This window comes from Canis aureus, chromosome 1 (genome assembly GCF_053574225.1).
Source record: "Canis aureus isolate CA01 chromosome 1, VMU_Caureus_v.1.0, whole genome shotgun sequence".
Classification (NCBI taxonomy): Eukaryota; Metazoa; Chordata; class Mammalia; order Carnivora; family Canidae; genus Canis; species Canis aureus.
In genome coordinates, this window is record NC_135611.1 from 116,654,236 (window position 1) to 116,680,000 (window position 25,765).

Consider the following 25,765-nt stretch of genomic DNA (forward strand, 5'->3'; position numbering starts at 1 on the left):
GTAGCTCTGCTTACACAGATTCTTGGTGTCAGCCCAATGTGATGACATCAAATACCTTCTCAACAAAAGCATTTGAGCGTGGAATATAGAGCAAGAGCATGTTTTTAGACTTTGTAGATGATGAGCACCTATAAGCAAGAGCAGTTTTTAGACTTGTAGATGATCTTTGGGACCCTGGAATGTCCTCCCTGATAGGAGTATCTTTGTTTGTTTGGGAGCCTTAAGCCACCAGACAGTCTAGCACTGTGAGTTATGTTGGGGGATTTAGAACACACCATTATCAGTTATGACCTCTGGAGAAACTGGAGACTAAAGGTAAGAGTTCAAACCTTCAGAATGAGCTAGAGACTAAAGATCAGCTTCATGGGAAGAATGTAATTGACCCCCAGGAAAAACTCTGGCAACCAAAGGCTCAGGAAAGCTTTCCTATGGGAATTACCCCATGTCATAACCAGGATGAGGTAATGCCATCCCTGACTCCAGGGAGAGGATGACTGGAAGCTCCACATTTGGATCCCTCCTACAGTTTGCCCTATGCATCTCTTCCGTTAGCTGATTCTAATTTGTATCTTTTCATTGTAATAAAACTAATCATAGGTGCACTATTTTCCTGAGCTCTATGAGTTATTCTACTGAATTACTGAACCTAAGAGTGGTCATAAGAACCCCTGAATTTGTCAAGAGATCTGTATAAATCATCACAAAAGAAAATTTAAGGAGAACATGTTCACACCAACAGATGACAAACTGGCTTCTGACAAAATCTAGCAGGCATTAAGTTAAATAGGGACTGAATGAAAATAGTTATGTGTAACAAAGGCTATTTACTCTAAATCAAGGGGCATTACACGAAATGTTTACTTTTTTTTTTTAAAGATCTTATTTATTTATTCATAGGGACAGAGGCAGAGGGAGAAGCAGGCATCATACAGAGAGCCTGACATGGGACTCAATCCACGGTCTCTAGGATCATGCCCTGGGCTGCAGGCAGCGCTAAACCGCTGCACCACCGGGGCTGCCCTACACTAAATGTTTAAATAGATACATGATGGCATGTCTGGGTGGCTCAGTGGTTAAGTGTCTGCCTTCAGCTCAGGGCGTGATCCTGGAGTCCCGGGTTCGAGTCCCACATTGGGCCCCCTGCCTGCTTCTCCCTCTGCCTGTGTCTCTGTCTCTCTCTGTGTCTCTCATGAATGAATAAATAAAATCTTAAAAATAAATAAATAAATAGATACATGATTTCCATTAGATTGGAAAAAATGAGAGAAAGGTATCCTCACTAATACTGTATTCTGTAAATACCAGCTACTGGCATGAGAAATGTAAATAAATATAAATATTGTGGGAACTTTTTTCTACTTGCAAATGCTATGACCACATGGCAGAAAATGTAAGACCAGAAATTAAAAGAGTAAGATTATCTGGAAAGTTTGAAAATACATCTAAATTTAAAATGTCAGCAAAACAATAAATTCCATAACACATTATAATAGCTGCAATGTTTATAAATGTGTAATACCTAGAATATTTTACAAGTCATGAATAATCAATGAGATAACCCCAAAGAAACAGAGAAAATGCATGAATGAAAAAAAGCACTGTTAAGAGAAATATGATTGGCCAATAAACACATATGAAAAAGATGCTCAACTCACTTGTAATCAGGGAAATTAAATGTTGTAACCAATAACAGAAGTCAGAAAATATGGATGCTCATTTCAATGATTAGAGGGATTCAAAATTAGTGCAGTGATGTAGCAACCATCTGGCAATATGTAAAGCTGAAACTATGTACAGCCTATTTCTAGGCTATACTTCTAGATGTGTACCTTAGATTTTTCACTCTTTAAAGAAACCAGAAAATACACAAAATGATATACAATATAGCATTTTTATTACAATGAAAAATTGTTTATGTCCCAATTACTATTTAACAGAATATTTAAGCATGTTTAATATATACATGTAAAGGACCAAGCTAGAATCTTTTACATTCTATAGAAAAGCACTAGCCCTCAAGATTCAAGCAGGAAGCTTTCAGAATATGATGTGAGCTGCAAAGAAAAGTGCCCTTCCTCACCCCCTCCCAACACAATCACTCACCATAATGTCTGAAATGATGTCCTTGAAGACATTCATTGTGGTAATGGAAGCATCTATCAAAGTGGTTCACATTCTAAAGATGGTAAGAGATACTGGGAATGAGAATTCCACAACAAAGTAAGTTTGAGATACACTGTGTTTAATAAAAATCTCTTTGCTGTATCTTTTGACAAGCTGATAATGTGTACTTAGTCTTCCCCATAAGCACACGCTTTGCTGCATTTACACATTTTCCCAAGAAATCTTTTTCCCCCCCAAATATCATCAAGGACTAGTATTCCCCAAAACAAGCTTATGGAAAATGTTGGGTTAAGGCCTTATACCGTTAAACACAGGTCTTCTAAAGATATCTGAGACTTGGGAAAGGCAACACATGGATCTATGAGTGAAGACCGACTTTGTAATAAATTCTAAGTATACCTTATTTAGAATTAAGACGAATAGAATCTTCACAAGTGAAGCTGGTCTGGATTTTGCTTTTTAGGAGCTATCTTCATTTAGATTTGTATCAGGATTATTTTAGCTGTGCAGAATTGGTAGAATTTTGTGAAGGATTATTTCTTAAAGCTTTTATCTGTACAACTATCAGTTTTTTTCTTAAGCAAGGAGTTCATATACATACACACATTTGTTTGTTGGTTTAAGTCATATTCCTACAGAAAAAAAAAAAAAAAGTAGCCCCCATATATTTTATGGACCGGAACACAGAGAGCACATATATATATATATATAGTATTACCTTGTAATTAAAACAAAATTTTCTTGATAATCTGTAGCTAGGTCACCTTTATTACTAACAAAGTTCTAAATGCATTATTTTTCATTTTCTTTTTCTTGACTAGATCTTTCCAAATTTAATCATTATTAACATTGGATTAAATCCACTACTGTCTAGTCTTTAATTTCTATTTTTAGTTGTGCTTTGCTTCTCTTTTGCAAGCTTTATTTTGTTCTCTTTCTGGTTTCTTGACATACTCATTCCCCTAACACATTCATTGATGTGACAGGCCCTGTGTTGACTGCTGTTGGATAAGGTGAGATGAAGACTAGATCCACAAATGAAATTTCCTTAATTCATTAAAGGGGATTGATTTCAGTGACATCTGACAAGTTTAGATACACACATCTCATCAACAATCATTTCTAAGTTGTCTATAAATTTCAGTTTTGATTTTAAACATTTTATTACTGGACCTTTCAAACACATAAGAAAGCTGAAATACTAGAACAATGAACCCCCAAAACCAACCACTCCACATCAGGAATTATCAACATTCTGCCAATCTACCTTCCAGCTCTCTCTGCCAATTATTTTTCTTTTGTTGGAGTATTTTAATGCAAATCCGGTATCGTACCATTTCGTAAATATATAAGCATGTATCTCTAACACATAGAACATTTTATCTTTTAATATCCACACTGATATTATCATCCCTAAAATTAAAATTTCTAAATATCATCTAATACTCAATGCAAGTCCACATTTTCTCCAGTCTCCAAAATGTATTTTTACATTTTGTTTAAACCAGGTCCAAGCAATGCCCATGTACTGAATTTAGCTAATAGGTCTCTTAAGTCTCTTTTAATCAGCTAACAGTTGCCTTTCCCCTTTTCTTTTTCATGCCACTCATTAGTTGAAGAAATCAGGTAATTTGTTTTGTGGAATTTTATACATTAGAATCTGCTTGGCTACTTCCTTGCGGTGCCATTTATTTTGTTCATCTATTCCCCAAATTCTTGTTTTTAGAGTTTGACTCAAAGGTTTGCTTCCTTCAGTTCACCGCTTTGGCAATAAGGTTTTGTAGGTAGTGGTGTGTACTTCCTATTACATTTTATCAGGATGTGGATATTGTCTGATAGTCCCACTTTTATGGAAGTTAAAATTAATCAAAGGGCTCAAAGGTTATTAGCTTGATAAATCCACTTTAAAGTTCTCACTATAAAATATTTCACTCGTTTCATTATCCATTGAAGATCATTTTCCTGACCCATTATTCCATTAGGGAACTAGAAAATGTGATTTTTCTAATCCTATCATTCTTTCTGTATTTACTGGTTATATTTCTTAAAAACAAAACATAGTTTCACTCATATGTGGAATATAAGAAGCAGTGCAGAGGATCATAGGGGAAGGGAGAGAAAACAGTGGGAAGAAATCAGAGATGGAGGCAAATCATTAGAGACTCAACTTTGGGTAAACAAACTGAGGGTTGCTGGAGGGGAGGAGGGTGAGGGAATGGGGCAACTGGGTGATGGGCATTAAGGAGGGCACGTGATGTGATGAGCACTGGGTGCTATATAAAACTGATAAATTACTGAACACTACATCTGAAACTAATGATATACACTAGATGTTGGCTAATTGAATTTAAAGAAAAAACAAAAACAAAAAACGAAAATCGTTTAATTTGATGAGCTTTCTGGTGGCCCTAAAACTTGGTTCACATGGAAAAAACAAAATAAATGCTTATTTTTCCCCTTATCAATTTTTAGGATGAGTTGGTGCCCAAGCATCTTTCATTGCTGACCAAACTGTCTCCAGCTGTAACCAAATAAACTATCAAACTACTAGTAGGTCATGTCAAAAGACCTAACTCCCACTGGTTGAAGATGCGGCAATCTGAACATCAAACAGTATATTGCCTGTAAATGGCATGACGTTCTTTTTTTTGTATAAGAGTTTTAAATACATACATACATACACACACACACATATGCATGCACAAACACACAGAATATTAAATTTCCAAGTGGTTAGTTTCCTTTCTGCCCTCTTTTTGATAGTTTCTAATTAATCTTTAACAGTGTTCAGACAATAGGGATTGCAAAACATTTACTTTTTGAAATTTATTATGGGAAAATAATTTTATATTTTTCTGATTCTATAATAGTTGTACTCTTAACCTCACATTCAAGAAATTCATAAGGTTTCTTTTCACCATGAAATTACTGATGCAGCTCAAATGATGAAGAACTTCTCACATTCAATAGAACCTCCAAGATTTTATCTGGAATAAATTATTTTAAGTTTAGTAAGCACTGAGCAGTGACATGAGGCATTTCTACATTTACTACTTCTAGAGTAAATTCCTTTCATATGAATTCACTAACACTAATGATAACAATTGTAGATAATATTTACAGGAAACATGCTATGTGGCTGCTATTTGTCCAAGCACTACTTAAGCCTTAAGACAATCCTATTACACAGTGTGGCAGGCTGACCCTGAAATGGTCCCTACATTCTGATTCATACTCTTGTGTAAGCCCCTACCCTTGAATGTGGGGTGACTCAGTAACTTGCTTCTAACCAGTATAAGACAGAGAGTCTTAATAACTAAAAGGTGTTATTTTGGTGATTAGATCACATAGGATTATAACTTCTATGATGCTAGTAGATCACACTTAATAAGCAGTCATGTTGAAGAAGCCCATGTGGCAAGGAACTAAGGTCAGCCTACAGCCAACTAGAAACTGCGGACCTCAGTGTGACAGCCAACAACCATGTGAGGTCGGAAATGAATCCCTTCCCCTGGTGAGCCTTCAAATGAGACCCAACCCTGGCTGAAACCTTTAGTTTAGTTTTGTGAGAGACCCTGAAGCAGAGGACCCAACAAAGTTATGCCCCAACACCTGACCCATAGAAACTGTGAGATAATGTGTATTATTTTAAGCTACTAAGTTAGTGGTAATTTATTACACAGCAATAAATAACTAATATACATAGGTACTATTATCACCATTTTACAAGTGAGCAAAATGAGGCACAGAAGTTTAAGTACCTTGTCCAATAACACATAATAAAGTAGTGAAATGGGGATAATAATAGATAAGGCTAAAGATTTTCCTACATTCATTATATTATTCCCTCACATGAATTTGCTGAAGATAAACAATGTTTGAATGGTGATAGAAGGCTTTTAAAGCAACTTTTTTTCCCAATAATATAAAATTTCTTATGCTTAGTTGAAGCATGAAGCAAATTTCTCTAAAATGAATTTCTGGATATTTTATAACATAATGTACAATTGAAGGCTTTTTTGTATTAAACTCCATTATGAATTTTCTGATGTTGAGTAAGGTGTGAATGTTGTCTAAAGGCCTTCTTACATTCCTTACATTTGTAGGGTTTCTCCCCAGTATGAATTCTCTGGTGTTGAGTAAGGAAAGAATAAAGTCTAAAAGCCTTACCGCATTCCTTACATTCATAAGGTTTTTCACCAGTATGAATACTCTGATGCTGAGTAAGTTGTGAGAGCAGTCTAAAAGGTTTTCTACATTCCTTACATTCATAAGGTTTCTCACCAGTATGAATACTCTGATGTTGGGTAAGTTGTGAGAGCAATCTAAAGGCCTTCCCACATTCTTCACATTCATAAGGTCTCTCACCAATATGAATGCTTTGATGTGAAATAAGTTGTGAGTAACTACTAAAGGTCTTCCAGCATTCCATGCATTCATAGGGTTTCTCACGAGTATGGATTCTCTGATGGCGAACAAGTTGTTGCCTTAGTCTAAAAGTCTTCCCACATTCCTTACATTCATAGGGTTTCTCGCCAGTATGAATACTCTGATGGACAGTAAGTTGTTGGCATATTCTAAAAGCCTTTCCACATTCCTTACATTCATAAGGTTTCTCACCAAAATGAATTTTTTGATGTACTCTAAGGTCTGGACCACATACAAAGGCTTTCCCACATTCCTTACATTCATAGAGTTTCTCAGCAGTATGAAGTCTCTGATGTCGAGTAAGGTGTGTACACTGCCTAAAGGTCTTCCCACATGCCTTACATTCATAGGGTTTCTCACCAGTGTGAATTCTCTGATGTCGAGCAAGTTGCTGATGCACTCTGAAGGCCTTTCCACACTCCTTACATTCATAGGGCTTTTCACCAGTATGAAGTCTCTGATGTTGAGTAAGTTCTTGGAGCACTGTAAATGCCTTTCCGCAGTCCTTACATTCATAGGGCTTTTCACCAGTATGTAGTTTGTGATGTCGAATAAGGTGTGCACGCTGTCTAAATGCCTGCCCACATTCCTTACATTTATAAGGTTTCTCACCAGTATGAATTCTCAGGTGTTGACTAAGTGTTGAACGACGAATAAAGGTCTTCCTACATTCCTTACATTCATACAACTTTTCTCCATTATGAATTCTCTGATATTCAGCAAGAAAATTATGTTTTTTGTAAGTGGTCATTTTTTCAGAAGTAACTTTCACTTGCCCAAAATATCCCCCTTGTGGTTCCTTTTGCCCCTCAATCTTGCCTTTGCATTCCCAATCATTTCTAAAAATGGAGTCCTGAAGACTATAGCTTTTAATTCTTTCCATTATCTCCCACTGGAATGAATATATTTCATAAATGTCCTTTTCTGGAGATAACGTATTGGTCCTGTATCTGGACTCCAAATCTGAAAGAAAATAAGAAGGCAAACACACACTATTTTCCTGTGACAGAAGAAAGAAAACTTCTATAGAGAAATAAAAGGCACCTAAAATCATGTGTCTTACAAGTGAATGGATCAGATACCTCTAAAACAGGCATTTCTGCTATAATACCACATATGTGTATCTAAAAAGCCCGTTATCTTCTGTAAAATTACACACCAAAAAATTAAGAGTTTATGAAGAAAACAGGGCTGGAGAAGACTACTCAAACCTATGCAACTTTATTGGCAGAACACTAACAAAAATATAATAATTGACATTTCAAAAGATAATCTAAAAGGCAGCTCAACATGGCTGAAGACCATTTCATGGATACTAAAATGCACACACAAAAGAGTAGAAATGCTGGATTTCAAGTGCTGAGACACTGCAATGGAAAAAAGCCCTAAGTCAGCAAGGCTACCATTAAGGCGGGAATAGGGTAAAAGGTAACCTGTTTTCAGCTAGAAGCCAGGCAAAGTTAACAGTATCTCTGGGGAGAGAGTCCTGGATGCAGACACTCAATTATTAATTTTTTTCATATAGAGGTGAAGGGGCATCCAGCAATACAGCATCAAGTTGAACACTTTGCCTTTCCTACTGAATGTTTTAGGTCTACTTCTATCCAGGCTTCATTCAAGAAGGAAAATTACCTGTGAATCAACTAACTCTCAAATTATACTGACATCATTCCCTATTCCATATCACTATTAAGCTAATTTGTACTGTGAGTTATTAATTGTATTATGGAACAGACTGCATTTTCATACATAAAAAAAAAAAAATGGCAAAGGAAACACAGAGAATAGAGTCCAGGACTGGAGGTAAGGTTGGTGATTAGGGAAACAAGTTAAATCAGTGATAAGAATCACCTGAAGATTTCTTAAAACTAGAGAGAGGTGAGGTTATTTTTATTTATTTATTTATTTATTTATTTATTTATTTATTTATTTATTTATTTTTACACGCATGAGAGACACACAGAGAGAGAGAGAGAGAGAGAGAGAGAGAGGCAGAGACACAGGCAGAGGGAGAAGCAGGCTCCATGCAGGGAACCCGACGTGGGACTCAATCCCGGGTCTCCAGGATCATGCCCTGGGCTGAAGGCAGTGCTAAACTGCTGAGCTACACAGGCTGCCCAAGAGAGAGGTAATTTTTATTTTATTTTAATAAAAATTTTATTTATTTATTCATGACAGAGAGAGAGAGAGAGAGAGGCAGAGGGAGAAGCAGGCTCTGTGCGACTTGATCCAGGATCTCCAGGATCACACCCTGGACTGAAGGTGGCGCTAAGCTGCTGAGCCACCGGGGATGCCCATGAGAGAGGTAATTTTTAACTGACTGAAACATAATCTATAGGATCAAGTCCTGGGCATGTTTTTGTTTTGTACTTATTTGTATTCTCCAGCAAATGATTCTGATGCTGATCAATATTTGAGTCTCTCTACTTAATGTTTTTTTTTTTTTTTAATTTTTATTGATTTATGATAGTCACACACAGAGAGAGAGAGAGAGGCAGAGACATAGGCAGAGGGAGAAGCAGGCTCCATGCACCGGGAGCCCGACGTGGGATTCAATCCCGGGTCTCCAGGATCGCACCCTGGGCCAAAGGCAGGCGCCAAACCGCTGCGCCACCCAGGGATCCCTCTACTTAATGTTTTTAATGATTTTTCTTTATAATTAGAATCAAAAATAAATACCTCAGCATAAATAAGCTGCTTATCAATTCCTCTCTCATTTACTCTGTTCATGCCAGAAAGGCCTCTTCAGCTCACAAAAGGCACTACCACTATTCGCATTAAATAGCATTGCTGACAAGGTTATACGGTCTTTGAGAAATCCTCTGACTGCATGGTTGGCTTCTCTTCATCTTTAGATCTTAATTGAAAATCACTTTCTTCAGAAAAGCTAGTCCTGCTGATCCTGTTTAGAACTATGCACTTTATACTCTATCCCAGCAACCAGCTGCTCTTCTTTTTCCCAATTTTGGAATATTTATTAATTTTCTCATCTGTTAGTTTCTTACCCCTAAGCTTCCCTAATGACAGAAACAATCCCTAAAGTCCATTTACCATTAGATAACAAACCCCAAATACACAATAGATGTTACTCATTTAATTCCCATAATTACATAATCACTAATGAATATCTGTTTGTAATCTTTTATTTTTTTTTTTTTTTTTTTTTTTTTTTTTTTTTTGTTTGTTTGTAATCTTTTAAAATGTACTACAACAGGGGTGGCTGTCTGGCTCAGTCATGAGACTCTTGATCTCAGGGTTGTGAGTTTGAACCCCACATTGGGAATAGTGTTTACTTTAAAAAAATGTACTACAATGATTTACTTATCTCCACTAGAGTTTATACTATTATTATCAGTGCTACATTTACTCAAATTTGTGTTCCTTCATACCTCCTCTAGGTGCTCCTCCTTCCCATTCCTACATAGCCAAAGGAACATCTGTACCTCCTGCAAAACTATCTCAAATATTTTTCAATAATCCCAACATTGAAAGGCTTATGAAATCCTGAGCAAAGAGGCATGGGAAGACATTGAGTATAGCAGAATGACTGTCAAATACAGAATGGTACTTGGGATCACCTGAGCGTGAAAGAGTAAAAATAAAGGATATGTTGGATCTAGGCTCAAAGATAGTGATCCAGATGGGGAACCTGCATGAGAAAATCTTAATGCTGAATGAAGTAAGCAAAGATATGGGGAGAAGTGGGATAGGAGAGATAAGAAAGGTTTTTTCTATGACTACAGTCAAATGTATAAAACTGCTGAAATGACTCAAAGTCTCATTATGAAACAGAAGGAGGAATAAAAAAATTAAAAAACCAAGTGACATCTTCACACTTCAAATTTTTATCTATTCATGAGAGACAGAGAGAGAGAGAGAGAGAGAGAGAGGCAAAGACACAGGCAGAGAGAGAGAGAGGCAGAGACACAGGCAGAGGAAGAAGCAGGCTCCAGGCAGGGAGCCTGAAGTGGGACTCGATCCTGGGTCTCTAGGATCAGGCCCTGGGCTGAAGGTGGCGCTAAACTGCTGAGCCATCGGAGCTGCCCAACGCACTTCAAATTTTTAAAACTCCTTATTAAATAAAGAAAATTGTAGACTATCTAGAAAATAATATTGAAAACACTAGATTACCAAGAATCTACAAAATACAGTGCAGATCTTATAAGAAAATTCATCAATACATTTAAATTCCTAGAGCAAAGAAATGAAAGAAAAGAAATATGGTTTAGAAAGTTAGGAAAAAAAAAAATATACTGAAGAATCCAGAGAGGGAAATAAAAGCAAAACGTCATTAATTAGATAACAGAAAAAGAATGAAATACACAAGTTTTAAAAACCTAGGTTGTTTGAAAAAAGTCAGTGATATATATATTTGTATGTATGTGTGTATTTTTTTAAGTAGACTCCATACCTGGCATACAGCCTAATGTGGGGCTTGAACTCATGACCCTGAGATCAAAATCTGAGCTGAGATTGAGTTGGACACTTAACCAACTCAGCCACCCAGGTGCTCCAATCAGTGAAACATATTAATCATTTGCAAAGATAATTAGGAAAAAAGGAAAGCATTCAAACAAAGTTAAAAATAGCAACTAGGTATTCAGAAAGAACTCACTATGGGTCTCTCACAATTTTACACATCAGGCAAGCAGAAGTATTGACTACCTTTGTTCTGGATTATCTTTTCAAGAATGTTTGTATAACTGACAATGCGGAAAGGTACAGATAGTATCTCTCTCTAGATCAACAGGCAGGTTTGCTAATGGTTCAATATAATAAAGGTAGCATCTCCTTTGGAGCAAAGGTCCCTCATGCTCATTGCCCATCATAAAGATTTGGGTTCTAAGTTCAGGGTTCCTCTCTTACAGTGCAGCTCAATGCATATTCAGGTATCTATCTAGATACATCCACATCCCCCGCCATGGAATTTGTGGGCAAACAGGAATGAAGTAAATATGTTAATGTTCATGCCATTTGTTGTGCCGTTTATTGTTGAGCAATAAAATCCTTTGTCTTTGGTTTAGAAGTCATATGTTTTTGCCAGCATCCATAACACTGCAGCAGGTTAACCTGTTAGCATGCAGGTAGAGGCAAAACTGCAGACCTTTCACAGTTCTTGACATTAACAAGTAATTAACAAAACATAATTATTATGAAAATGGTAAGGAACAACTATGCCAATGAAGGGTAATTCTCTAAGAAAATATAGAGAAATTAATCAAAGACCTACTCTTAAAAATTATTCTGAAGATTATCAAAACTTTAGAAAGCATATCGCCCAATTATAAAGTGACCCAGACCATTTACAAAAAAGAAAAAATTCGGGCAGCCCCAGTGGCTTAGTGGATTAGTGCCATTTTTGGCCCGGGATGTGATCCTGGCGACCTGGGATCGGGTCCCACTTCGCGCTCCCTGCATGGAGACTGCTTCTCCCTCTGCCTATGTCTCTGCCTCTCTCTCTGTGTGTGTCTCTCATGAGTAAATAAATAAAATCTTTTGAAAGAAAGAGAAAGAAAAGAAAAAAGAAAAGAAAAGAAAAGAAAGTTAAAGTGAGTTAAAAATGAAACCAAGTTAAAGTGAGTTAAAAATGAAACCAAAACCTAGTAAAGGAAAACTCTATCATTTATGAAAATTCATGCAAAAACTCCTATAACACATTGAATCAAAATACATCATAACTAACTGTAGTCTATTTCAGGAATGCAAGGGCAGTTCAATGTTAGGAAATCTACCAAAATAATTTGTCATATTCATTTATTCATTATTCTAAAGATAAAAATCCTATAATTATTTTTATAGACACTGGAAAGACATCTGACATAATTCAGCACTCATTTCTTACTTTTTAAAGAAGCAAATGGGGGAACCTGGGTGGCTCGGTCAATTAAGCATCTGACTCCTGATTTCAGCTCAGGTCATGATCTCAGGATTGTGAGATCAACCCCATGTCAGGATCTGCACTGGGCATGAAGCCTGCTTAAGATTCTACCTCTCTGGGGTACCTGGGTGGCTCAGTAGTTGGGTGTCTGCCTTTGGCTTGGGTTGTGGTCCCGGAGTCCTGGATCAAGTCCCTCATCAGGCTCCCCATGGAGCCTACTTCTTCCTCTGCCTATGTCTCTGCCTCTCTCTGTGTCTCTCATGAATAAATAAATGAAATCTTTAAAAAGAAAAAAGATTCTCTCTCTCCCTCTCCCTTAGCCCCTCATCTCTTCTCCCCCTCTAAATAAATAAAGAAATAAGCACTCAAAATAATAGGAATGTATAGTTACTGCCTTATCCTCATAAAAAATATATATATATTTCTTAGCCAAAAGCTAGATTTAACTCAGTAAGAGAACACTGGGGACATGAAGAGACTTTGAAACTATTCTAAACTTGATTATGGTGGTGGTTACCCAAATTGTCTGCATTTGTCAAAATTCCTAAAACTAGACACTGAAAAGAGTGAATTTTAATGTATATAAATTATGCATCAATAAACTAGACTTCTCAAGTATTTTAAAAATGTAAACACAGGGGCAGCCCAGGTGGCTTAGTGGTTCAGCACCGCCTTCAGCCCAGGGTGTGATCCTGGAGACCCGGGATCAAGTACCACATCGGGCTCCCTGCATGGAGCCTGCTTCTGCCTGTGTCTGCTTCTCTGCCTCTCTCTCTCTCGATCTCTCTGTCTCTCATGAATGAATAAATAAAATCTTTAAAAAATGTACTCTTAGGGAATATGTGAAAAATCTACTTTCTGCTCAATTTTGCTATCAACTTAAAACTGCTCTAAAAATGAAATCTATTAAAAGAGAGAGGGGCGCCTGGGTAGCTCACTTGGTTACTAAGAGTCTCACTAGATTTCAGCTCAGGTCACAATCTCAGGGTTGTAAGATCAAGCCCTGTGTTGGACTCCATGGGGGGTGTGGAGCTTAAGATTCTCTCTCTCCTTCACCCCTCCACCCTGATCTCTCTCAAAACAAAACAAAATATATATATATCCAAAAAGAAATCTCATAACTGAAAAATAGCTAAATTTAACAATTTAACAGATATCTTTAACAGCAGATTAGACTTAGCAGAAAAGATCAGTGAACTAGGAAATGGGTTTATAGAAGATATCAAAATTGAATCCCAGAAATAAAAAAGAATAAGAAAAAACATAAGAGAACATAAAAGATACATGCAAAAATTTAAAAAGGTCTAGGGGCCCCTGGGTGGCTCAACTGGTTAAATGTCTGCCTTCGGCTGGGTCATGATCCCAGGGTCCTGGGTTCGAGCCCCACATCAGGCTCCCTGCTCAGCTGGGAGTCTGCTTCTCCCTCTGCTCATGATCTCTCTCTCTCACATGCTCTCTGTCTGTCAAATAAATAAAATCTTAAAAAAAAAAAAGGTTTAACTTATGTGTAACTTGAGTCCCAGAAGGAGAGAAGAGTAAAAACGGGAAAGAAACAATACTTGAATATTTAACAACCAAGAATTTTTCAAAACTGATAAGATATGAAGTCCAATTTAATTCCTTAGAACAGCAAAAAGCATACATACACCACAATATAAAAATAGACGCACCACAGTAAATCTGTGAAAAACAAATAAAAAAGAAAATTCTACAAGCAGAAAAAAAAAAAAAAAAAAAAAAATTCTACAAGCAGTCACAGAGGGAAAAAACCTCCAAAACAATTCCTGAAAAGGAATTCCAAAATCACCAACAAACTGCTGCTAAATGGAAATGACAGAAGCCAAAAGACAAGATACTAGCTAAGAGAAAAATAACTCCCAATTCAGAATTCTGTATCCAATAAAAACAAAGATAAAAATTCTGTACCCTTTAAAGATTGAAGATATTGTCAAATAAAACTTAAGAGAGGGTGGCCTGGGTGGCTCAGCGGTTTAGCGCTGCCTCAGCCCAGGGCCTGACCCTGAAGACCCGGGATCAAGTCCTACATCGGGCTCCCTGCCTGGAGCCTGCTTCTCCCCCTGCCTGTGTCTCTGCCTCTCCCTTTGTGTCTCTCATGAGAAAATAAATAAAACCTTAAAAAAAAAAAAAAATTAAAGAGAATTCATTGCCAGGAGACACAATAAAAGAAATACTCAAGGAAATTCTTCAGGTACAGAGAAAATGATTCTAGGTAGAAGAATGACAGTGCAGAAAAGAATGAGGAGCACTGTAAGAGGTAAACAGTAGGTAAATCTAAACAAACACTGACAACAGAATAAAATTAGTGCTCAGTGGGGATTAAAATGTATATAGAATCATAAGTTACATGGGACGCCTGGGAGGCTCAGCGGTTAAGCATCTGCCTTTGGCTCAGGGTGTGATCCTGGAGTCCTGGGATCAAGTCCCACATCGGGCTTCCTGCATGGAGCCTCCTTCTCCCTCTGCCTGTGTCTCTGCCTCTCTCTCTATGTGTCTTTCATGAATGAATAAATAAAATCTTTTAAAAAAATAAAAAGAATTAAGTTACATGACAACACAAAAAAGAGGAGGATACATAAAAGGAATTAATATGTTATTAATATCTTCACAATACTGGGAAAGATACAAAGGAGTTAATTTAAGGAGCAATGTAGTAAGTAAAGAATCCATGTTTTGGGCAGCCTGGGTGGCTCAGCGGTTTAGCGCTGCCTTTTGGCCCAGGGTGTGATCCTGGAGTCCTGGGATAGAGTCCCACGTCAGGCTCCCTGCATGGAGACTGCTTCTTCCTCTGCCTTGGTCTCTGCCTCTCTCTCTCTTTCTGTGTCTCTCATGAATACATAAATAAAATCTTAAAAAAAAAAAAAAAAAAAAAAAAAAAGAAGCCTTGTTTTAATTTCTAGGGCAACTCTGAGAAGAAAACTAGAAGTATGTGTAACTAACACTAGAGGCAAAGCTAAGGTCAACATATTTGATTAATCCAGAAAAGTCAGGAAAAGAAAAAAAGGAAGAAAGAATAAGTTGAACAAAAAAAAAAAAAAAAAAAAAGAGGAAGACAGTAGATTTGAGCCTAAATATATAAGAAAATTAAAAAAAAATTACTTAAATGTAGTTGGACAAATCATCAATTAAAAGACAAAGATGTGTCTTATACATATTGGAGGAAGGAAGCTGGTGAGGAGTCCAATTTGGGTAAAGAGGGTATCCAAAGGGGCAGTCCCAGGCAAGTTGTTGAAATCCCAGAGAGGGGAGGAGAGTATCCAGAGAGAGGAGCAGACCCACATGTACTGGGTAAATCTACCATGGCTCTTACTCTACCTCCCACCACTATCATCTCCAACTGGGAGAGATCAAATAGCCTTCTGATTGGTCTTTCCATTTCCCATCTTGTCTCTATTCAATCTGTTCTCCATAGAGTGGTAATTAGAAGACAAATCAGCTTAAATGTAATTCCCCTGCTCAAAAATTTCCAGGGGCTTTCTATCACATTTAAAAGTCCCATAGCCTTACCTTGGAATAATCATCCTAATCATCCTGGCCTTCTTGCTGTTCCTCAAACACACAAAACTTCCATCTCCCAACCCAAGGCCTTTTTGCATTTGCTGTTCTATCAGGATCGCTCTTGCTTTAGATACTCCTGTAACTAGATTATCCTGCAGATATTCCTATAACTGTTTTTTCAGGTCTCCACTCAAATATCACCTCTTCAAAAAGCCCTGAGGACCCTAAAACAAACATGTCAACACCTGTCAATTTCTAGTCCCTTGCTCTTCTCACTTTTCTTTCTCTTTTTTTTTAAAGATTTTATTTATTTATTCAAGAAAGACACAGAGAGAGAGGCAAAGAGAAACAGGCTCCATGCAGGGAGCCCGATGTGGGACTCGATCCCAGGACTCAGGGATCACGCCCTGAGACGAAAGCAGACACTCACCCACTGAGCCACCCAGGTGTTCGTTCTCACTTTTCTTAATAATACTTGTCACCACCTAACATTATCCATTTACTTATTTACTTAATGTCCTTATATCTATTAAAATGTAAACATGGGTGCTGGAACCTAGCATTCTTGTTCACAATTGTTCTATTGGTGTCTAGCAATGCATGGTTCAGATTCACTCAATGAATGAATACATTTTTAGGCAACAAAAGACATATAAACTAATCAAAATAGAAGCCAGAGAAACTGGATCCTATATAGATACTGCTATCGATTGAACTGTGTGTGTCCCTCCAAAATTAGACACTGAAGCTCTGACCCAATGTGACTGTATTTGGAAATGGTACTTTTTAGAAGATAATTAATAAGGTTAAAAGAAGTCATGAGGCTCTTAGACTGATAGGACTGGTGGCCTTATAAGAGGTCTGTCTCTGTCTCACTCCCTCTCCTTCCCTGCCATGTGAGGACAATGTGAGAAGGGAAGATCTGCAAGCCCTCATCAGAGCCCCAAATGCTAATCTCAGACTTCCACCCTCCAGAACTATGGGAAAACAAATGTTTTACCAGCCTATGGTATTTTGTTGTGGCAGCTCAAGCTGACTAACAGAGATTTAGATATAAATGAATTATAGTCATTGATGATAAAGAGTATCCATATCTTTGTTCAAATTTTTTACCTATCACCCCTATCGGACATTTTTGTTTACTTTTTGAGAAAACTGTAGATTCCTGTGAGGTTGCAGAAAATACACAGGAAAGTCTCATGCAACCTTCACCCAACCTCTCCCAATGTTTAACATCTTATATAACTATAGTATAATAGTCTAACCAAGAAAGTAACATTGGTATAATCCATAGAGCTCATTTAGACTTCACTAGTTATACATGCCCTTGTGTATACGTATAGTTGACCTTGAACAATGCAGGGTTATGGATGCCAACCCCTCATGCAGTCAAAAATCTGAGTATTTACCTTTTGATTCCCCCAAAACTTAACAACTAATAGTCTGTTGACCAGAAGCCTTACCAATAACATAAAAAATTGATTAACACATATTTTCTAAGTTGGATGTATTATATACTGTATTCTTATAACACAGTGAGCTAGAGAAAAGAAAATGTTATTAAGAAAAACATAAGAGAAAATACATTTACAGTACTCTACTGTATTAAGTGAAAAATATCCACATGTAAGTGGAGTCACACAGTTCAAACGCATGTTAAGGCTCAACTGTATATATTTCTATGGATTTTAAAGTTTTATCACATATAAACTTGCATAATCACCACCACAAACAAGATACTCAACTGTACCATAACCACAAGACTCCTTTATGGCCCTAACCATCCTTTCCCTTTTCTATATCCTATCCCTTGACAAGCATGAATCCATTTGCATCTCTGTAATTTTGTTATTTCATAAACATTACATAACTGGAGTCATGGGGTATGTAACCTTTTATGATTGGCTTTTCTAACTCAGCATACTTCCTCATGCATACTACCCAAGCTGCTGTGTGTATCCACAGTTTATTTCTTTTTGTTGCTGAGCATTATTCCATAGTATGGATGTACCTTTTACTTGTTTTTTAAAAAAATATTTTATTTATTTATTTGGGGGGGGAGTGGAGAAAGAGAGAGAGAAAGAGGGAATGAATGAGCAGAGGGAGATGCAGTGGGAGAAGCAGACTCCCCACTAAGCAGGGAGCTAGACATGGGGCTCAATCCCAGGACCCGAGATCATGACCTGAGCTGAAGGCAGACTGAGCCACCTAGGTGCCCTTACCCATTTTTAATTGGGTTATCATTACAGTGTTGAGTTACAGTACATATCGGTCTTCTGTTGGATATGTTTTACTGCTATTTTCTCTTGGTCTGTGACTTATTCATTTTTTTATTGGTATATTTTGAAGAGACAAAGTTTTTAATTTGGATAAAATTTGATTTATCAATTTTTATTATGGTTATTGCTTTCACCTAAGAAGCCTTTGGTTACTGTAAGTCATTCTCCTAGTTTTCCTTTAAAAGCTTTATATTTAGCTTTCTTTTTTAAGTATATTTATTTATTTTTTTAAAGATTTATTTATTTATAATAGACATAGAGAGAGACAGAGAGAGACAGAGAGAGAGAGAGAGAGGCAGAGACACAGGAGGAGGGAGAAGCAGGCTCCATGCCAGGAGCCTGACGTGGGACTTGATCCCAGGACTCCAGGATCACGCCCTGGGCCAAAGGCAGGCACCAAACCGCTGAGCCACCCAGGGATCCCCTAAGTTTATTTTCTATTATTTTTTGTAATCTCTACACAAGATCAAGAGTCACATGCTCCTCCGACTGAACCTGCCAGGCACACCCACCTTTCATATTTTTTATATAAAATTTATAATGAGTCTTAAATTTTTTTAATATTTGGATTTTTTACATTTTTTATGTTTAGTTTTTATATTTAGGTCTAAAGTACATCTTAAATTAATTTTGGGATGAGGTAGGGGTGAAGATTTTTTCTCCAGCTATTCCAAAATTCATTTGTTAAAAAAACTTTCCTTCACCTCCACTGGAATGTTTTGGTGCCTTTGTCAAAAATAAATGATCCTGGGATGCCTGGGTGGCTCAGCAGTTGAGCAGTTTCCTTTAGCTCAGGGCGTGATCCTGGAGTCCCAGGATCGAGTCCCACATTAGGCTTCTTGCATGGAGCCTGCTTCTCCCACTGCCTATGCCTCTGCCTCTCTCTCTCTCTCTTTCACGTTTATAGAAGTAAAATCTTTTTAAAAATGTGATCTTCGGGGCACCTGGGTGGCTTAGCAGTTGAGCACCTGCCTTTAGCTCAGGTTGTGATCCTGCAACCGGGATCAAGTCCCACATCGGGCTCCTGCATGGAGTCTGCTTCTCTCTCTGCCTACGTCTCTGCCTCTCTCTCTGTGTCTCTGATGAATAAATAAATAAAATCTTTAAAAAATATATTTAAAAATTTTAAAAACTAAATGATCTTTTAAGTGTGTATGAGTTCTACCTCTAAGGTCTCGGTTCTGTTCTGTTGGTTGACCTTTATCCAATATTCAAAGTCTTGATTACAGTAGTTTTATTTTTTTGAGAAAGAGAGAAAGGTGGGGGGAGGGAGACACAGGGAGAGAGAATCTCACGCAGATTCCCCACTGAGGCTGGAGCCTGATGCAGGACACAATCTCAAGACCCTGAGATCATGACCTTAGCTGAAACCAAGATTTGGATACTCAACTGAGAGAGCCACCCAGGTGCCCCTTGATTACTGTAGTTTTATAATCTTGAAGTATCTTGAAGTCATATAGTCGAAGTCCTGTAATATACTCTTCCAAGATTACCTTAGAAATGCTAAGTCCATCATTTTTGCATAAATTTTGGAATCAGCTTAAGATTTATAAAATTGATATTTTAAGAAGACTGAGTCTTCCCATCCCCAAATAGTTTCTTTCTATTTATTTAGGCCTTTACCATGGTTTTTAGTGTACAGGTCTTGCATGTTTTATCAAATTTACTCCTTAGTATTTTTGGTTTCTGCCACTATTGTAAATTGACTTAATTTGCTTTTAATTTTCTTAATTGACTTAATTGACTTAACTGACTTAAATTGACTTAACTGATTTTAAATTCCTTATTTTTTTCACTCCTAGTATATAAAAACACAATTTATTTTTATTTTTTAAAATATTTTATTTATTTATTCTACCTATTTTTTAAATTATTTATTTGTGGGAGGTGTTCTTTCCTTTTATGAAGGAATTTGTGTAATACTGCTGCTATTTCTTTCTTGAATATTTAATAGAATTCACCAGTGAAGCCATTTGAGCCTGGTGGGTTTTCTTTGTGGAAAGATTTCTGAATGAATTCAATTATTTTGACAGATATAAGGTTACTCAGATTTTCTTTTTTTATCTTGTGTCAGCTCTGGTAATTGTGTTTTTTAAGTTGTTCCATTTCATTTAAGATGTCTAATTTATTGGCATAAAATTACTCATGGTATTCTCTCATTATTCTTTTAATGGCTATAGGATGTGAAGTGATAACCCAGTTACTATTTCATTCCTAGCATTAACAATTGTTGTCGTCCTTTTTTTTTTTCCTTGATGAGTCAAGTTAGGTGTTTACCAACTTTGTTGATCTTATCAAGAAATCAACCTTTGGCTTTATTAATTTTCTCTACTTTTACTATCTTGTTGATTTCAGCTCTTATGTTTACTGTCATCTTTGTTCCTCCTACGGAGAACAGCTCCTCTCTTTGAAGTAGTAGAAAAAATATTAAAAATGAAAAAAAAGGGCAGCCCCAGTGGTGCAGCGGTTTGGCGCCGCCTGCAGCCCAGGGTGTGATCCTGGATACCAAGGATGGAGTCCCACGTCGGGCTCCCTGCACAGAGCCTGCTTCTCCCTCTGCCTGTGTCTCTGCCTGTCTCTCTCTCTGAATGAATAAATAAATAAATCTTAAAAAAAAAATAAAAATAAATAAAAATAAAAAAAAAATAAAAATAAAAATGAAAAACAGAGAGTTGTAATTGAGGTCAACAGGAAGTTCCTCTGGAGTCCAGGTTTAAAAGATTTTAATTTGCTTCCCTCCACAGGCCATGGGCTTTGGAAGAGAGATTTCCAATATCTCAAGGTTAACAGGCTTGGCTCTTACCTGCAGTAATTAATTCCCCATCCTATTCAGCCCTCACTCACCAGAGTAGTGTCTTTTGGTCTCTTCCCTCACAACCATCCAGGGCTCCTTCCCTTCATCCAATAAGGTAATCACATCTGGTTTAGAAATGGAAGGTTCTGCTTAAAAGATAATGTGATGTGAAATTGTAAGTCCAAAAGTCAGGTACAAATTTGGTTAAATTCATAATTAACTACAGATCAAAATGGCACTTTACAAAGCCTAAGAGTGAAGAAATGAAAGGCAGCTGAAGAGCACTCATGTTAGGGTACCTTCGGGAGCACAAGGAAACGATAATAACAGGCCTTATTATAATTTAAACTCATATAAACTCTGTTGAGAGGTGGTCTTGTGTAGTGGTTGAGAATATAAAATCTGAATCCAGACTGAGTTTAAAATCCTGCCTTTCTTGCTGTGTTACCTCAGTAAATTATTAACCTCTTATGCCTAAGTTTTCTCATCTGAAAGGACGATAATCACAGTATATTACTTGTGATTTAGAGTTGTGAGAATTAATTAATAATGGACAATGCTCACAATAGTAAGTACAAATACATGCAATTATAGGTACATATACCTGTGTGTGTATTAGTTATTTTTATTATTATCAACTTACTGACAGGAGAGTCTTCCTGAGATGACATCTGATCCTTTCTAGGATTATTCATTCAATGATAAATTCAAAGTTCTTAGATTTTTTTTTTTTAAGATTTTATGTATTTATTCATGAAAGACACCAAGAGAGAGAGGCAGAGATACAGGCAGAGAGAGAAGCAGGCTCCATGCAGGGAGCTCGATGTGGGACTCGATCCCAGGACCCCAGGATCACACCCTGGGCCGAAGGTAGGTGCTCAACTACTCAGCCACCCAGGCATCTCAAAGTTCTTAGATTTTAAATTTCAACCACAAAGCAGGTAGAACTCAATATGTTATAGGAAACAGAATGCGTTTACTTGAGTTTTAAATGAACTTTGTGGATCCATTTTATACAGTGTAAGTTCTCTAGGCTCCCTTGATTTTCAGAGACTCAAAACCCCTGTGGCTAGGTACTCTCCTTGCTGGATTAGAAAGGAGTGGTGAGTATTTGCATCAATTCTGGGCTTAAATATAATGTAAAATCTGATTTCTTGGACAACGCTTCTGTTGTCATCAACCCAAATTCAAGCCCAGCCCTTGGATACCAATGAAACAAGTAAATCACAGAGCCTGAAAAAAATTTGAAGGACACAGCAGAATGAAAGTGATGAAGTATTAAATGCAGGAGCCTATTTCCAACCCAACAAAGCTAAAGCCGTTCCTTTGGAAAACAGAGAAAAAAATGTATCTATTTTCTCAAAACATAGTCCTGAAATTGACAATAAAGTCAACACAATTTGAAATAAATAGCCTTACCTAGTGAGATGAAATTGCTATAATTCTCCCACATTACATCCCTATATAAGTCCCTCTGAGCTGAGTCCAGGAATTCCCATTCTTCCTGTGAGAAATCTATGGCCACGTCCCTGAATGTCACTGAACCCTGAAAAAATAAAACTCATGTTATTACCTGTGAAAATAAATGCAATATTTCTTAAATGAAAAGGGAGGAGACTGAGGACTGCAATGCAGAGAAGGGGCCACATAACAAGCAATGGGATAGGGCTTATGTGAAGGGGACAGTAAGAAAATTAGTATCACTGAAGCAGAGTTCTACATGTCTTGAATAGCCCTATGGCTGCAGATAAGATTAATTTTTACCCCCCAAAATCTGGAAATTAATAAAATAACCAAAAAAAGGCCCAATTAATTGAAACTGTACACACAAGCCTTTTACAAGCTATGTGTCTCCACCGTAAATTCATGGGAAATGTCTTCCACTTCCTTTTCCCTTTAACAATCGTGAAAAAATATTGACAAAAACTTCTCCCAAAAGTACTGTAATATCTTTTCTAAGAAAATAGACACAAGTTCATCATAAAGTCAGATTTTTCTTATAAACATTTTCCCTATAAGGACCACTTCTTTAATAAACTTTAAAAAAAACTGTACATGGTAGTCCACATTTTGAATATATCATATTCAATCTTTTTCTTTTCCTATTTAGATATTTTAATTCATTGCAATTTCAAAAATCTTCCTTGATTCTTACAGCCTACATTATCTATTACTTATGCATCTGGATGACCTTCTTAGTCTTTATCATCCATCATCCCTAACTGAACACCCTTCCTCAACCCTGACTTGAGGATGCTGAACCATGATGATGTCACTTTGGACAAGTGGTTTTCAATCAGGAGTGATTTTACTCCCCAGAAGATATCTGGCCATGTCTAGAGACAATTTTGGTTATCACAACAGGAGGGAGGGGATATGAGTGTTATAGGCACCTCACTGGTAAAAGGCCAGGGATACTGTTTGATGTTCCACAATGCAGACGACAGCCCTCACAATAAAAGATTCTCTGACTCAAAATATTAATACTCCCAAAGTTGAGAAACCTTGTTATAAACCAGCACATCCTGTAAAATTACACAATGGACTTTGCTCCTGGTATTCTTCTCTCAGGGTTTGCTGGAGATGATTCTTGATCCATTTGTAGTTTTGTTCTGATTACCTAATTACCTCCCCACTGGTGAGGGAGAGATTCCTTGCCCTATATAGTATGAGGGGGCTCAATACCTGACACTGGACAGATGAGACTGACAGCATTTATTAGACATGTATACTCACAGCCCAGGGGAGGAGAACACCACACGTCATGCAGGGCCACACAGGGGTTGCACTCAGGAATGGAGTGAACAAGCAGGGTCTGTGGGAGGCAGGCTTTGTAGTAAAAAGAGGGTAAGGTGTCCCTGATCCCCACAGGAGGATGTGACTGGTTTGTTTGAATAATTCTGTGGGCTGGCAGGGAGGTGAAACCTTCTGATAAGGTGAGGACCAGAAGGGGTTTAGATCATCTGCCTGATAGGAAGGCTAGTCAGGTAGGAGTCTTTTCTGCTGGATAGGGACCATATCTGGCAAGAACAGGGGAACTCATGATTAGGCCTTTGGAGCCATGATAAAGATATCAAGTCACCATATGAAATTTTAAGCCTTACAATATAAGGCCCCAATTATATCCCTACTTGATCCACCCAATCCTAAAAGCCTTACATATATACTGTAAGATCTCAACGCATACAGAGACTGAGACCAGCCAACACTAAATCTCATCTTATGTCCTTGGAAAACTCAAGTCTGTGAAGAAGTCTGGAGTTTTCCCTCTAGGCAGTCAAATAGGACCAAATTCTCTCCATTAAACCAGAGATCTTTAAGGAAAGTTTTTAAAACAAAGATCTCCCCTTAATATCAATAACTCATTCCTGAATACCAGACATTCTAATAGTACATTATTAAACAGGTATTTATTGCAACTACACTGCACTATACGTCAATTCCAAACCTCCAAGCAGCCTCACATCTCCCTCCAGGACAGAATTATAGTATACATGGGTTGCTCCACATGTACCTTTAGCTTTAGTATTTTCATGGTCTCTTTTACTGAATTCACTTTTCTCACTTGCTTTGTGTCTTTCCCCACAATTTCTTCAATACTTCCCCAACTTTTTAGAAACTCATTTTATACTACCCAAGAGCTACATGTTAAATAAATACACTATGAAAATGCATTTCTAACCAAAACATAATGGCAGGATAGCTCACATTCTGTATGATGCTCTGACACCTCCATTCTCACTGGCAGCACCAGAAACACACATCCTCTTAATGATATTTGTGTGCATCTCAAAACATCCGAGGATGGTCCTGAGTGTCTACCAATTATATTTGAAATATAACAAGAGTCTCCTGCACATTATTTTTTGTTAAAAAGAGTTATACTGAGCTATACAATTTCACTTATTTAAAGTTTTAAAAATAGGCAAAATTTATTTATGGTGTTAGAAATCAGGACACAGGGGTTATATCTGGGCCTGGTGCGCAGGGAGTGACTGAAGTGGGGACATCTGAGGTACCACCAATATTCTCTTTCTTTTTTTCTTTTTTTTTTTTTTAATTATTTACGATAGTCACAGAGAGAGAGAGAGGCAGAGACACAGGCAGAGGGAGAAGCAGGCTCCATGCACCGGGAGCCCGACGTGGGATTCGATCCCAGGTCTCCAGGATCGCGCCCTGAGCCAAAGGCAGGCGCCAAACCGCTGCGCCACCCAGGGATCCCCCAATATTCTCTTTCTTGACCTGAGTGCTGCTAGCACAAATGTGCTCAGTGTATGAAAATTCATTCAGCTACACACCTAAGACTTGTGTTCTTTTCTCTATGTATGTTACATGTCAATTAAAAGGTCAAAAACTTTGAAAAGATGTCAAATTGTGTACTGGGGACACAAATTTTTCCTACATAAATTCAGACTAAAAATCATTGTATTCAGAGATATACTTTCTCTGAAGCTTAAGTATTAAAATCAAAAGCTGTTATATTGGAAAATGTTAACAAGGGGACTTTCTGCAGAGAGTGCCTGCATTTTTCTCAAGGCATTTCACTTTTGTTCCCTCATGGCTCTTGACAGAAGATTCTGTAGCCAGGAGAAGATCCACATTAGTGGAGAAGAGAGAAGGCCATGTAGGAAGGACACTCACTGGGCTCTTTGTTCCCAACCCTCATTGGAATGAGAGGAACTAAAGAAAATTCTTGGGTGGAGTTGTGTTAAATAAGAAGTGTCAGGATAAGGAATGGGTATGTAT

General features: G+C 37.4%; 1 protein-coding gene across 10 annotated transcripts in view; it reads right to left on the minus strand.

Annotated features, from left to right (window-relative positions):
* Nucleotides 1-1,872: 1,872 nt before the first annotated feature.
* The window catches only part of ZFP14 (ZFP14 zinc finger protein), a 30,998-nt gene continuing 7,105 nt past the window's right edge, over nt 1,873-25,765 (minus strand). For 3 of the 10 annotated variants that reach the window (XM_077906008.1, XM_077906099.1, XM_077906188.1), the window contains exons 3-6: nt 23,756-23,834; nt 22,439-22,565; nt 21,070-21,168; nt 1,873-7,515 (exon numbers count right to left, since the gene is read on the minus strand). In XM_077906008.1, coding sequence (XP_077762134.1) covers nt 6,149-7,515; nt 21,070-21,168; nt 22,439-22,565; nt 23,756-23,785 — 1,623 coding nt within the window. In that variant the 5' untranslated portion in view covers nt 23,786-23,834 and the 3' untranslated portion in view covers nt 1,873-6,148. The remainder of the gene's footprint in view (nt 7,516-21,069; nt 21,169-22,438; nt 22,566-23,755; nt 23,835-25,765) is intronic. The other 7 variants (XM_077906358.1, XM_077906429.1, XM_077906518.1 and 4 more) reach the window with 5 other exon arrangements.